Here is a 13,232-nt window from a genome sequence, read left to right as displayed (position 1 = left end):
GCAGATGGGGCTCGTCCGCCTGAGAAGGCAGCCCATCTAGGAGAAGGGAAGCTCTGGTGCTAAACCTCTGCTGCCTTCTTTGATTTACTTCAAGAAAAGGCTCAGGAGTAAACCCTACACAAATCCACAGTGGAGTCCCTAAGATGGTTGCATGGTCCCTGGTATACCTCGTTCCAGCAACACCTGCAGCCAAGCTGGTGCCAAACCAGCTTTTTTGTTCTGCTTTTCTTTGGACCACATCAGCCAGGCCAAGGTGTGGCAGGGGTCTTGTCTTGGCAGCCCCGGACCTCCATGCACACTGCCCAGGCTAATGCTGCAGTTTGACTTCACCCCCAGAGGCGTACTCCATTGCCCCTCACGATACACGGATTCCAACAATCGAGAGAGAACTCAGATCTGTGGCAGTGGCGCTTTTACAAGTACCTTGTGACACCCGTTCTGCACATGGAAGGAATCAGTTCTTTGTTGTACTTTGGAACTCCCTGTCCATTGATGGTCTGAGCTACTTGATTTATCACTCCGAACAGCTCTGCCAGGCGATTCGCTGAGGGCACCACAGAGGCCAAGAGATAAGCTCTCTCTCCACTGCCATGGTGGGATCTGCTATGTACTTTGGCTGGTCATATTCATACTGAAATTTGCACCACAAGCATCCAGCTTGCTCCTGGAGCTTTTTAATAAACCAAGGAACCTCCTGGACTCCCAGTAGCCAGCAGGGTATGTAGGAGCATTCATGGTCCTTCAACAGGAGCACCAGTTGCACTAACAGGACCCCCAGCATTCAGAAATCCCTCGGATTTCATCCGTATTCAGGGACAGACTGACCTAAGGGGGTGTCCAATCCACACGGCGAGCCAAACCTCACCACAGTAGTGTCAGCGCCTGCTAAAACCTAAGCAAGTCAAACCAGGCATGGAAAAGCAACCAACATTTTAACATGTAAGTTTATTTTATAGCGTATGTGTTTAGAACTGCTGGGTTTTTTTATATATATGGAATATCCGTTGTTTTCTAACATCTGATTTTAATCAGCAATTTTGATATTAGATTCCCGCCCCCCCAAAAAAAACCCGCTTAGAGCTACTCAGTTGGTGCCATTCACACACCTGAGAGAGAGGTGCTACCAGGTTTGGGGAAATATGCCACTCCTCGCCCAAAAAACCATGGGGGGGTCCTAAAAAGTGGGGTGGGGAACAAAAAGTAGAGGAGGAATCATATGGAGCAAACTGGGAAGGGACCAGGCTGGCTGGAACCCAGACCAGGAGCACTGCAGAGTGTCGCAGTGAGATCCCACCTGCAAAGGATCACGTTATTACCGTCCATTTCATATATGTTGTATCCTACTGGTTGGATGGTTTTTACCGTAGCTCTTGAAAAAAGAAACATTCGAAAACTTATTTTGAAGACACGCCCCCCCCTAAAAGTAACAACTGAACAAATCCAGCCCAGCATGCCAAGAGCGACACGGATTTCCATTTTAAACAGTATTAAAATACAGCATTAAAAAAATAAATCCTTAGGCTAGAGTTTTGGTGGCCCTCCAGAGGGCTTCACGACCCTCATGGAATTGTAGACTTAGAAGGGACCCCCGGGATCCCCAAAGCGCATCTAGCTCAACCCCGGCAAAACTCTTTTATGAATTGGAGTTGTAAATCGGAGAAGGTCCCGCTGATTGGGCTACGTGTTTCCCGCGGGGCGGGTTTCAAGCTCCAATTGGTTGCTGCGCTCAGAATCCCCGCCTCCTGCTCCTCCCCCGCCCCTCTTCAATAGAATCCTGCTCGCACCTCTTTTCTCTGTTTCGCTTCGCAACCGTGCCTCTGATTGGCCAGAGTTGCCTAAGAGCCCCAAACCTTGTCGCCTCATTGGCCAAACCTTCCCCGCAGGAGGCGGCCTTTCGGGCGCTATTGGTCATTTCTATAGCAACGGGGCGTTCCTCTTTGTAAAGAGGCGGAAGTCGACGAGGCGCCTTCGCACACGGACATTCGCGGCTCCGCCTTGAACCTAGTCCTCCGGGCGATTGGCTGGAAGGGTCTCCCGCGGGGCGGAAGCCTTCCGGCCATTGGCCCGAACTCTCGCGTAGGAGGCGGAAGCTACGTTTTGATTGGTCCGCGCCCTCAAAGAAGGCGGGGTGTTCCACCCCAGATGATTGGAGGCTGCTTCCTTTCCACGTGGGAGCAGGAGCGATGGCCATGGCGGAGAGTCAGCCTGGACCGCCTGCCTCTCTGGATCTGGGGGTAAGAAGGGGAAAGGGGGAGGGAGGGGCGGGCATCGAGGCAAGGGTGCCCCTGAGCATGTGCAGAGGGCCTTGCTTTGATCTCTCAGTTCTTGCAGGCACGTTCCTGAATTTACACCAGCTCAGTTGCTTCATGATGCCAGCATATATTTTTTTCCTTTTTGTCCAGCCCCATAAGTTTATTGAACCCTGTTGTTTATTGTATGCACATTTCTTTGTTTATTGATGAAGTTTGTAGACCGGATATCTCGGGGTGGCTCACAGCATAAAAACGCAAAATGAAAACGCAAAATACGCAGTAAGAAAACAAACCATTTACAGACACACCCCGACCAACAAAAAAAAAACACATTTAAAATGTTATTTCCTGTTTTTACAACGCTCTTCTTGTCGGTCTTTATGCCGTAGCTCTTGATTTTACGGTGGTTTTATTTTTCGGTGTTGTACCTTAGTAGTTCCTCTTAGAGATTTTAAATATTAAAAGAGTGGTTTACAGATGCTTTTGATTAAAGAATGCCATGCAGGGTTTAAGCCATCACCAACTGCTGATCCCAATAAATGGGCTTCTGGCTGGCTTCTAGGATGGAGGAGTGAGGCGGGGGAGAGATTGATGGGGGAGAGAAGCCCGACCTTCTGCGCTCCAGAGATTTTGGATGAAGACCTCCATCGTTCCTGGTGGCTGACTGTTCCTGGTTGGGTTTGTCTTCCATATCTGGAGGGCTTTAATAATAATAATAATAATAATAATAATAATAATAATAATAATAAAATTTATTTATATCCTGCCCTCCCCAGCCGAAGCCGGGCTCAGAGTGGCTAGCAACAGTAAAATGATAAAACATTCTAAAATAATTTCATTATAAAATTAATTCCAATCAGATTAATGGCAACCATTGGGCTAGAGTTCTGTGAGGATTGCCAAAGGAGGGAGTCAGGCTGTGCCCTGGCCAAAGGCGTGGTGGAACAGCTCTGTCTTGCAGGCCCTGCGGAAAGATGTCAAGACCCGCAGGGCCCTAGTCTCTTGTGACAGAGCGTTCCACCAGATCGGAGCCACAGCCAAAAAAGCCCTGGCTCTAGTTGAGGTTTGTTTAAAAAACCCTGGCTCTTTCTGGTTTGTTAAAAGCTGTGGCAGAGCGTTCTGGGGTTGTTCACCATTTTTATGGCCAGTTTGCTTCCCCCCCTTGCTTTGGGAGGGGAGAGGTGCATATTTTGAAAATTTCCCCTCCTTTCTGTTTTCCTCCTTGCTCCAGGAGAGAGTGGAAGCGGATCTGCCGGCAGCCCTCGGCCTCTTGAAATCCCTCCAAGACCAGGTGAGGGACACCTTCTTCCTTTTCCCTTTCCTGGCAGACATCCCATCTCCGATCCCTCTTTAAGCTTCACCGTCTTTCTTATTTTGCCTCTTGCTGCGGTACAGGTGGTTGCGGTGACGCATCATGTACAGACTCTGGCGCAGAAGGTTCGGGCAGGGGCCTACCCCACTGAGAAGGTGAGTTCTTGGAGGAATGTGGGGTGGGGAGCCTAATTCGCGCCTGGCCCTGGCTTCTCAGTGACTGCTCCATTTCTTGGTCTGGTAATGTGAAACAAAAAAAAAAAGGCAGGCGCCTCTGAGCACGTGAAGAGTGCCCTTCCCGTTACTGTGCTCCAGCTTTGGGGCAGGCCTCAACCCCCAGAGCTTTCAGCTAAGGCAGCCTTTCCCCAAGTTTTATAATTCTGAAGTCTGAATGATTTTATGAGGTACTGCTTTGATATATAAAAGTTTTGTTTATACGGACAAAACTTTTCTACTTAATTTTGTTTCAAAAACAATCATATACCACTTGATTATATTTTTTTGCAAACACCTCAAGACCTTTTACAGAAAGAATAAAAATAAAATTTTCAGTTTAAATAAATGTTAAAGATGATAAAACATTCAAGAAGTAATCAGAATCAATTTTAAATGGAAAGGCAGATTAAAATACACATCAACATTCTGCATGTCTGGATAGCCTTGCTCAAAAATTTTTTTTAGTAAGTGCTGAAAACAGTACAGTGGTACCTCAGGTTAAGTACTTAATTCGTTCTGGAGGTCCGTTCTTAACCTGAAACTGTTCTTAACCTGAAGCACCACTTTAGCTAATGGGGCCTCCTGCTGCCACTGCGCTGCCACAGCACAATTTCTGTTCTTATCCTGAAGCAAAGTTCTTAACCTGAAACACTATTTCTTAGTTAGTGGAGTCTGTAACCTGAAGCGTATGTAACCCGAGGTACCACTGTACAGCAAAGGCCCCTGCCTGGAATCAATGGGCAGGGAGTTCCAAAGGTTGGTTTCTTACATGTACGAACTGAGTATTATGGGACTCGCAACTCCCACCTGTCCCAGCCATCATGGCGTCTGCTGAGGGATGATGGGAGTTGTAGTCCAAACATCTGGGAGGGGCACCTGCATGGGAGAAGGCTCTCTTAAAGAAAATACCATTGAAATCCCAAGGTACTGGCCACTGATTGACTTAAAGTCTTTCTTTCCAGTTAAAAATGTCCCATTATTTCTTTTGCTGGTGTATTGGGGGGAGGGGGCTCTGCTCCCCATTTATATATTTAACCAAGTCAAACCAGATTGAATAACGTGTGTCTTTCCTTGATATCTCTGTGTGAATGAACTTTATGCCTTAGCTTTTCTGTCATGGCCAGAATCTGTGCCACACCAGATTTCCCATGCGCTTCCAAAACCATCCCTTATTCTTTCTCACTCCCAGGGCCTCAGTTTCTTGGAAGTGAAAGACCAGCTGCTCCTCCTCTACCTCCAAGACCTCTCTCACCTGATCCTGGAAAAAACTTCGGGGAACTCCCTGGCTGACAACCCTGCCTTGCTGCGCTTAGTGGAAACCAGAACGGTAGGCGGGGGGAGGAGGCCTGGAATAGGGGAAACGTTTGCAGTGATGAATCCTTACTGAATTGGTTACTTGCTTTATTTTGCCCAGGGCGACCCAAAGCATCTTAAAACCAACCAGCCAGACAGATAATAAAAAAAGCTCACATAGATAACATAGGAAAAAAGAAAGACATTAGAAACATCCCATCTATTTCTAAAGGCCACAGATCGTTAAAGGCTTCCGGGAAGAGGAATGTAATGAAGGTGCCTGGGGAGAGTATTCCACAAACGGGGAGCCACGACAGAAAAGGCCCTTTCTCGTGTTGCCACCCACGAAACTTCTCATGATTGAGGCACATGACGAAGGGCCTCAGATGCTGATCGCAGGGTCTGGGTTGGTTCCTATGAGGAGAGGTGGTCCTTGTGGCATTGCGGTGCTGAGCCAACGAAGGCCTTATCGGTCAAAACCAGCACTTTGAATTGGGCCCGGAAACTAATTGGTAGCCAGTGCTGTCAGGCCAGGATTGGCTTTATATCCTCAAACCGTCTTGTCCCGGTGAACAACCTGGTCGCGGAATTCTGCACTACTTAAGTTTCCAGACAGAGAGCCTTTTCGGTGGTGGCGCCCACCCTGTGGAACACCCTCCCATCAGATGTCAAGGAAATAAACAACTATCCAACTTGTTGAAGATATCTGAAGGCAGCCCTGTTTAGGGAAATTTTTAACGTTTGAAGTTTTATTCTGTTTTTAATGTTCTGTTGAAAGCCGCCCAGAGTGGCTAGGGAAATAATAAATTATTATTATTGTTATTATTACTATTATTTCTGAGAGGGACGCAGGTGGCGCTGTGGTCTAAACCACAGAGTTTAGGGCTTGCCAATCAGAAGGTTGGCGGTTCAAATCCCCGCGACAGGGTGAGCTCCCGTTGCTCGGTCCCTGCTCCTGCCAACCTAGCAATTCGAAAGCACGCCAGTACAAGTAGATAAATAGGTACTGCTCTGGCGGGAAGGTAAACGGCGTTTCTGTGTGCTGCTCTGGTTCGCCAGAAGCGGCTGAGTCCTGCTGGCCACATGACCCAGAAGCTGTACACCGGCTCCCTCGGCCAATAAAGCGAGATGAGCGCCGCAACCCCAGAGTCGTCCGTGACTGGACCTAATGGTTCAGGGGTCCCTTTACCTTTACCTATTATTTCCGAACCATCTTCAGGGGCACCCCTATGTATAACACATTGCGGTAATCTAGCCTGGAGGTTACCAGAGCATAGACGGCAGAAGTTAGTCTATCCTTGCCCAGAGGAAGGGCACAGCTGGGCCACCAGCCGATGCTGATAGAAGGCACTTTGACCACCTGAGCCTCAAGGGACAGCAGTGGACCCAGAAGTACCCACAAGCTGTGTACCCACTCCTTCAGAGGGAGCGTAACCCCATTAAGAGCAGGCAAGCTCCCATCCTTCCAGTCTAATGTCCCTCCTGCTAACAGTACCTTGATCTTACTTGCATGCGGGATACCTGTTGGTCTTTCCACCTGCGTGGCCGAGTTGTAGGGTCTGCAGCGCAGTGTTAAGACACTTGTTCTGCGTGTAACATCTCTGCTTCGGTCACCAGCACCTCCAGATTAAGGGTGACTGTTTGCATATTTGACCCTCGCTGTTCCCACTGCCGAGCTAGACGAGTTGTGGGTCTGTCTTTGATCAGGCTGTAGGCTGACCCCTCCCTGTCCTTGACATCTTGGCAGGTCTTGGAGAAGATGCGTCCCATTGACCAGAAGTTGAAGTACCAGGTGGACAAACTTGTGAAGGCAGCCGTCACAGGGGCACTGGGTGAGACATGCGGACGTTTGCAGCTTCAGAGTGGGGAGGAGAGAGGCAATCCTGGGAGGTCTTCCGAGGGTGCAGCCTAATCTGTAATCCCGGGACGTTGTTTTCTTTCCAGGCGAAAACGACCCGCTGCGGTTCAAGCCGAATCCTGGCAACCTGATGAGCAAGGTATGACAAACGGGTGCTGGGGGCGGCTTTGGTTCAGGAGCAAGTCCTTCTGGGTCTGCCAGAGGTATCGGTGGGCTGGCATTGGTCTGGAGTGGCATGTCCTTGTTCATTTTAGATACACAAAATAGAAGGGCCTGTTGTTTGGCGGGGCCTTATTGGTGGTGGCACCGTTTCTCTGGAGTTTCCTTTTCAGGGAGCATGAGAGCTTGCCTCTCTGTATATTTTCTGACATCAACCAAACACAATACTTTTACCAGAAGCCTTTGTCTACAGTGGGACTTTACATCTGAGTAAGGTTCTGTAATTTAGCAGGGTTTTTTGTTCTTAGTTTAGAATTACGGAATTTTTAAAAAATGCAGTTTCTTCTTATGTCATTACTGACTTTGATGTGTGCGTTACTGCATCACTTTTAAATGAGCCCTTATGAAAATGTGACAAACTTCAAGATTTCCAAGTGGTTAAGGTGTGCCTCGTCTCAATTCATAGAATCATAGCTGTAGAGTTGGGAGGGACCACAAGGTTCATGTAGTCCAACCTTCTTCAATGTAGGAATCTTTTGCCTAATGTGGAACTCGAACCCACCACCCCGAGATTAAGAGTCCCATGCTCTACCGACTGAGCTTCCCTTTTAAGAAACTACTTAAAAGCTTAATGATTTGTTTGTTTATTTGGTCTTTCCTGTTCCTACATTAATTCTTGCATTTGTTGGCACTCTTCCCCTCTCTTACGCTGTGGCCTGTGAAAAAGTTTCCCACTTCCTTCAAGCTCCATTTTTGGGGGGTTTGATGTATTTTAAGATCAGCCTTCCCCACCTTGGGTTCTGTATGTTGTTGAACAGCAGCCTCCCATCACCCCTGGCTATTGGCCATGCCGGCTTAGAATGAAGAGGGTTGTATCATTTTTAGATTGTGAGACCCTGGGCATTGAATGATTTTATTCTGCCCTCATTGTTACATCTGCACAGTGCCTCCCCAGCAGATGCTAAATACGCACCATATAAATAAAGATTTTATAACGCCTCAGCGGACCAGGCCAAGGCTTATGTATTCAAGAATCCCAGCAACCAAACATTTATTTTAAAAAGGGAAGAATCCCGGGAAACAAATGTCGATGTGGCTGGTTGGGGCCTTGCCTGGGCCTGAACCAACTGAGGTCCTGTCAGAAGGCATTTACAGTGGTACCTCGGGCTAAGTACTTAATTAGTTCCGGAGGTCCGTTCTTAACCTGAAACTGTTCTTAACCTGAAGCACCACTTTAGCTAATGGGGCCTCCCGCTGCTGCCAATGCGCCGCCGGAGCACGATTTCTGTTCTCATCCTGAAGCAAAGTTCTTAACCTGAAGTGCTATTTCTGGGTTAGCGGAGTATGTAACCTGAAGCGTATGTAACCTGAGGTACCACGGTAATAACTAAAAAAAAAATGCTTTATCCTTGTGATTTTCCTCTCTTAATTGCAGCTCGACGACTCGGAGGAGAGCGAAGATGAAGAAGCCGCTGGCGGCGCCAAGAATTCTGGGAAAGGGGCGTCCAAAGGAGGGAGCAGGAAATACGTCCCTCCCCGCCTGGTTCCTGTACATTATGGTATGCAATATGAGTGGCGGTGGAGGAGGGTTGGTCTGGCATTGCTGACCAGAGCAGGGACGCAGTGCTGGCAAATTTGCCCTTGCCCCACCCCAGAAGTGGCTGCAGTTGTGCAGCTGGTAGTTGGCTGTGTCAGGCCCATAGCTGTCAAGCGTCCCTTATTTGGCGGGACAGTCCCTTATCCCAGCGCCATGTCCTGCTGCTGTCCCTTATTGATGATGTCCCTTAAATAAGCTACTGAAGGTAATGGGGCCCTTTCTACGTCCAGCTGTCCTTTGTCAACAACAAATTGTTGCTGTTTTTTGTGTGTTGAATATATGCTATATGGTAATTTGCGGACCTAATAGGTATCTAAAGCCATTTGCATGCAACAAACTATGTATTTTATCAAAGTAATTGTTGATCCCTTATTTTGGCTGCTGGTCTCTTATATTTTCGAGGCTGCAGGTCCCTTATTTTCAAATCTGTAAGTTGACATCTATGGTCAGGCCGTGTCAGACTGTTGTTTCTCTTTGCCTCAGATGAAACGGAAGCTGAGAGAGAGAAGAAGCTTCTGGAGCAGGCCAAAAAGCGAGCGCTCAGCAGCTCCATCATCCGGGAGCTGAAGGAGCAGTACTCGGATGCCCCGGAGGAGGTCCGCGAAGGGCGCTACGCTCACGCCAGCCGCCAGAGCCGAGAGGATGAGCACCGGTTAGTTTGGAGGGGTGGGGAGTCCTGGGGAAGAGAGGGGCAGAAGTCGGGGGTGTCTTGGCAAGAGGAAGGGCTGTGAGAAGCCAGGAAGAGCTCAGGGGCTGCATGAAGCCAAGGCCCGTCTTAGTCCAGCAGCCTGTTCTCACTGTGGTCCAGCAAATGGGAAACCCCGCGAACGTGCTGTCCTCGCTTGTGAATCCCAAGAACTATTACTCTGAGGCACAGCGGTGGTAAGAAATACAGTGGTCCCTTGGTTCTCAAACGCCTTGGCACTCAAAACAACTTGGAACCCAAACACTGCAAACCCGGAAGTGTTTTAAAAGTCTGGAACGGATTGATCCATTTTGTGTTGCTTTCTGTGGGAAAGTGCGCCTTGGTTTTGGAACGCTTTGGTTTTGTAATGGACTTCTGGAACGGATTAAGTTTGAGAACCAAGGTACCACTGTAGCCTGTTTGGAGTCTGCTACATCTTGTGGTGAATTCCATAGTTTAACCATGGATTCTGGTTTGAAAAGAGAGGGAAGAGAATCTTCCCTCCACACAACGCCTAATTTTCCGCACTTCTTCTGATCCCTCCCCCCCTTCAGTGTCTGGAGGTTTTGGGTTTTCTCAGAGCGGAGCGTGGGTGTTGCAAGGGATTCTGGGGGCTGTTTTCAGGCAGAGGGTAGTGCATGCTGGGAGATCGAGCTTCCGGGCTCCACGCCAGACCTGCAAAAGCCACAGGCCCTGTGGGAAGGTGGGAGAGACTGCCTTTCGAAGCGTAGGACGGGGGGTCTTGTCAGCCAGTCTAATCCAGCCCCTGTTGAGTGCAGGGATTCTGCAGCTTGAGCCTCCGTAGCTGCTGGCTGCTTTAAGAAAAAAATCACATTTTGAAGCAGTTTTCAGAAAGTAGGCAGGGTTGATTCCTGCCAAACCCCCTAGTGGCAGGTAGTTCCACAGGGCACTAAAGGTGCAATCCCTAGTGAAGGCCGACCAGACCTCAGGGGTGCTGGGAACTGCCAGAAGTGCCCCCTCAGAGGGTCTCTGGATATCTCTTATCAGGGGAGAGGCCTCTGAGCTGCTCTTCTGGCCAGGAAGATGATCTCCTTGTTCAAAATGAGCAGTGGGGTGTGTGTCCAAGAGAGATCTTTCTATTGGTCCACAGCGGCTGGTGGAGCAGCCACATTCAGAGGCATCGTACCTGCTAAAGCCTTGAGTTTTGGTAACAATTTCCCGTGGCTTCATTCTGCAGAACGAACTACGAGGAGAGCATGATGGTCCGTCTCAACGTGACCCGGAAGGAGAAGGCGCGCCGTCGACGAGTGGGGGACCTGGGCTCGCAGCTCAGCTCCCTCACCCACTTTGGAGACATCACCGCGTTGACAGGGGCTGCGGCCCCATCAGGAGAGGTGAGCCCATGGGTGGGTGGGCGGCTCTGGCCTGAATCACACAAAATTTGGAAGGTATTCATGCAAGTCCCACTTTCTGAACTCAGTGCATTCGCTGGAAATTGCTTGTGATGCGAGTGTTTGCATAGTGGATTGACGGTTTCCATTGATTCCCATGGGAAAATTTCTAGTGCGTTTCCGACTGTGGGAGCTCTGGGAATTGTAGCGCGGAGAGGCGAATAGGGGCCTCCTAACAACTCACTATTAATAATAATAATAATAATAATAATAATAATAACAATAACAATAATAACAATAGTAATAATACTTAAACCCCACTCACTCTGAGAGGCTTCCAGCAAAATATTAAAAATACGATAAAACATCAAACATAAAAAACTTCCCTAAACAGGGCCACCTTCATGTGTCTTCTAAAAGTCAGGTAGTTGTTTATTTCCTTGGCATCTGATGGGAGAGTGTTCCACAGGGCGGGTGTCACCACCGAGAAGGCCCTCTGCCTGGTTCCCTGTAACTTCGCTTCTCGCAGGGAGGGAACTGCCAGACGGCCCTCAGAGCTGGACCTCAGTGTCCGGGCTGAACGATGGGGGTGGAGACACTTCTTCAGATATACTGGACCGAGGCCGTTTAGGGCTTTCAAGGTCAGCATCAACACCTTGAATTGTGCTTGGAAACATCCTGGGAGCCAATGTAGGTCTTACAGGACCGGTGTTATGTGGTCTCGGTGGCCGCTCCCAGTCACCAGTCTAGCTGCAGCGTTCTGGATTAGTTGTAAATAACAAAGCAGTATCATGCTGCTTTGCCTGCGTCCCAGAGATGGAACCAGTGTCCTGTCCTGCTTGGTTGCTGGAGAGGTGGCGCCATAAAGTGTTCCTGCCATTCACTTTTCGAATGACATTTGGCTAGGCCTGCTTTGTGTAGGTGAACCACAAAGCTAAGGGTCACTTGACGGTCTGCTTACGCAGCTAACAGCCAATTCAAAAATCTCTGGCTGCGCCTCAGAAGATGCGATTTAAAATGCCATTTGATGACAACCTGCAGTTCCATGTAAGGTTTTCATGTTTTCTTTTCTCGCATTCTCGCCTTTCAGGATTCGGGCCCCCAGAGGAAGAAGAAGAAAAAGGTCGGCATGAAACGAGGAAAGCAGAAAAGAGGTGAGTGCCATTGAAAGATTCTGGTTTTCTTGGCAAAGCGAAGCTCACCCTTGTCCGCACAGAGGCCCTATCGTACTCTACACTTAAAGCTCTATGATACCACTCTTGGGCAGCCAGGAATTTCCTTGAAGGACTCCTGGGAAATGTTGTTTGTCAAGCGTGCAGAGAATTATTCCTTTCCCAATTCCCAGTGTGCTTTAACATTCAATCCCTCTTTCCAGGGAACTCTGGGAATTGTAGCACTGTGGAGCAGGGGGAAGTAGGGGTTTCCCAGCAACCCTCAGCGCCCTTAAACTACAATTCCCAGGAGTCTCTGGGGGAAGCCGTAACTGTTTATAAAGTTCTGGGGGCACTGCTTTAAACACATGCTGCTTGATGTGGCTGATGAAAAGCAGGTTGGTAAAATTTGCACCTGGAGGGTACAAAACAAAACTTTTCTGGAAGCTGTTCTGTAGCACCTGAGCCTTCCCCCTCACCCCATGTCACCCTTCTTGATGCCAGTTCCTCACAGAGGTCTAGCTGCATGCGATAACCCATGTACACGTGCTAAATCCTGTCCTCTCCTCTATACTAACTCACTCTTTTTTTCTCTCTCTCTCTTTCTCATTCTACTCCACCCCAGGTTTCCGCAAGAGGCGATAACCCCCTCACAGTACTTGGGACCGATCTCTGCAACCCCCAATATCTCGGGATTTTTCACATCCATTAGATTTGGTAACAATAAAGCTCAAGCGCTCGTTTCTCTTTTCCCTGTCAAACAAAGAAGATTTGTCGTGTTTTTCTTTCCATCTTGTGAAGGGAGGGTGGGAGAGACCCATCTGCAGGAGATTTTCATGGGGCGGAAGGATCAGAAAGAAAACTGGGAGCAGGCTGGTTTGTCTTGCACAAAACAGAGAAGAAGCAGGGAGGCAGTATGGTGCATTGGTTAGCGTGTCACACTACTAGGGTCTTGGGAGACCCACAGTTCAGCCATGAAGCTTTGCTGGGTGGGCCTTGAGGCCAGTCACTGCCTCTCAGCCCAGCCCTACCTCACAGGGTTGTTGGAATTAAATGAGGGGGAGAACTTGGAGAAAAATAGTTGGGGTATCGATGCAATAAATAAGAATAGTGTTTTCGTTTCTCCTCATATTCTAGAAGCTTGGTCTTTTTTTCCCCTTTGAAAATGAAGACTGGGAACCTGGAGGGGGGGTCTCCCCGACCCTCAGATACCCATGGGGGATTTGGAATGGAAATCAGCACAGTTAAATAATATATTTTTCACTCAGGTCCATAACCACTCGATCCCTCCTAACACTTGATCCCCATGCCAGCCCCCAACAAAATGTGTGCCTTGCTCCCCTCCCTCTCTGCTCGCT

The 13,232-nt window shown here is 48.7% G+C and overlaps 2 protein-coding genes across 2 annotated transcripts in view; one reads left to right on the top strand and one right to left on the bottom strand.

The window, feature by feature from the left end:
- The window catches only part of LOC309355897 (myosin-6), a 140,152-nt gene that overhangs the window by 124,280 nt on the left and 2,640 nt on the right, over positions 1-13,232 (bottom strand). The window lies entirely within an intron of this gene.
- Positions 2,099-12,642, top strand: NGDN (neuroguidin). The gene is made up of 11 exons (XM_081886982.1): positions 2,099-2,234; positions 3,484-3,543; positions 3,648-3,719; positions 4,969-5,106; positions 6,820-6,904; positions 7,017-7,069; positions 8,525-8,648; positions 9,170-9,338; positions 10,570-10,726; positions 11,814-11,877; positions 12,500-12,642. Exons 1-11 carry the CDS (start codon positions 2,184-2,186, stop codon positions 12,517-12,519), a joined length of 993 nt encoding a protein of 330 aa, XP_081743108.1. The 5' UTR covers positions 2,099-2,183; the 3' UTR covers positions 12,520-12,642.

The sequence above is a fragment of the Podarcis melisellensis genome (assembly GCF_964234715.1).
Source record: "Podarcis melisellensis genome assembly, chromosome: 13".
Taxonomy (NCBI): Eukaryota; Metazoa; Chordata; class Lepidosauria; order Squamata; family Lacertidae; genus Podarcis; species Podarcis melisellensis.
This window is presented reverse-complemented; position numbering and strand designations above follow the sequence as displayed.

Bases quoted from the DNA above. Each gene is read 5' to 3' on its own strand.
- NGDN (XM_081886982.1), top strand. From the start codon at position 2,184: ATGGCCATGGCGGAGAGTCAGCCTGGACCGCCTGCCTCTCTGGATCTG. The intron at 5,107-6,819 runs GTAGGCGGGGGG...ACATCTTGGCAG, and splicing joins GCTTAGTGGAAACCAGAACG to GTCTTGGAGAAGATGCGTCC. The intron at 9,339-10,569 runs GTTAGTTTGGAG...TTCATTCTGCAG, and splicing joins AGCCGAGAGGATGAGCACCG to AACGAACTACGAGGAGAGCA.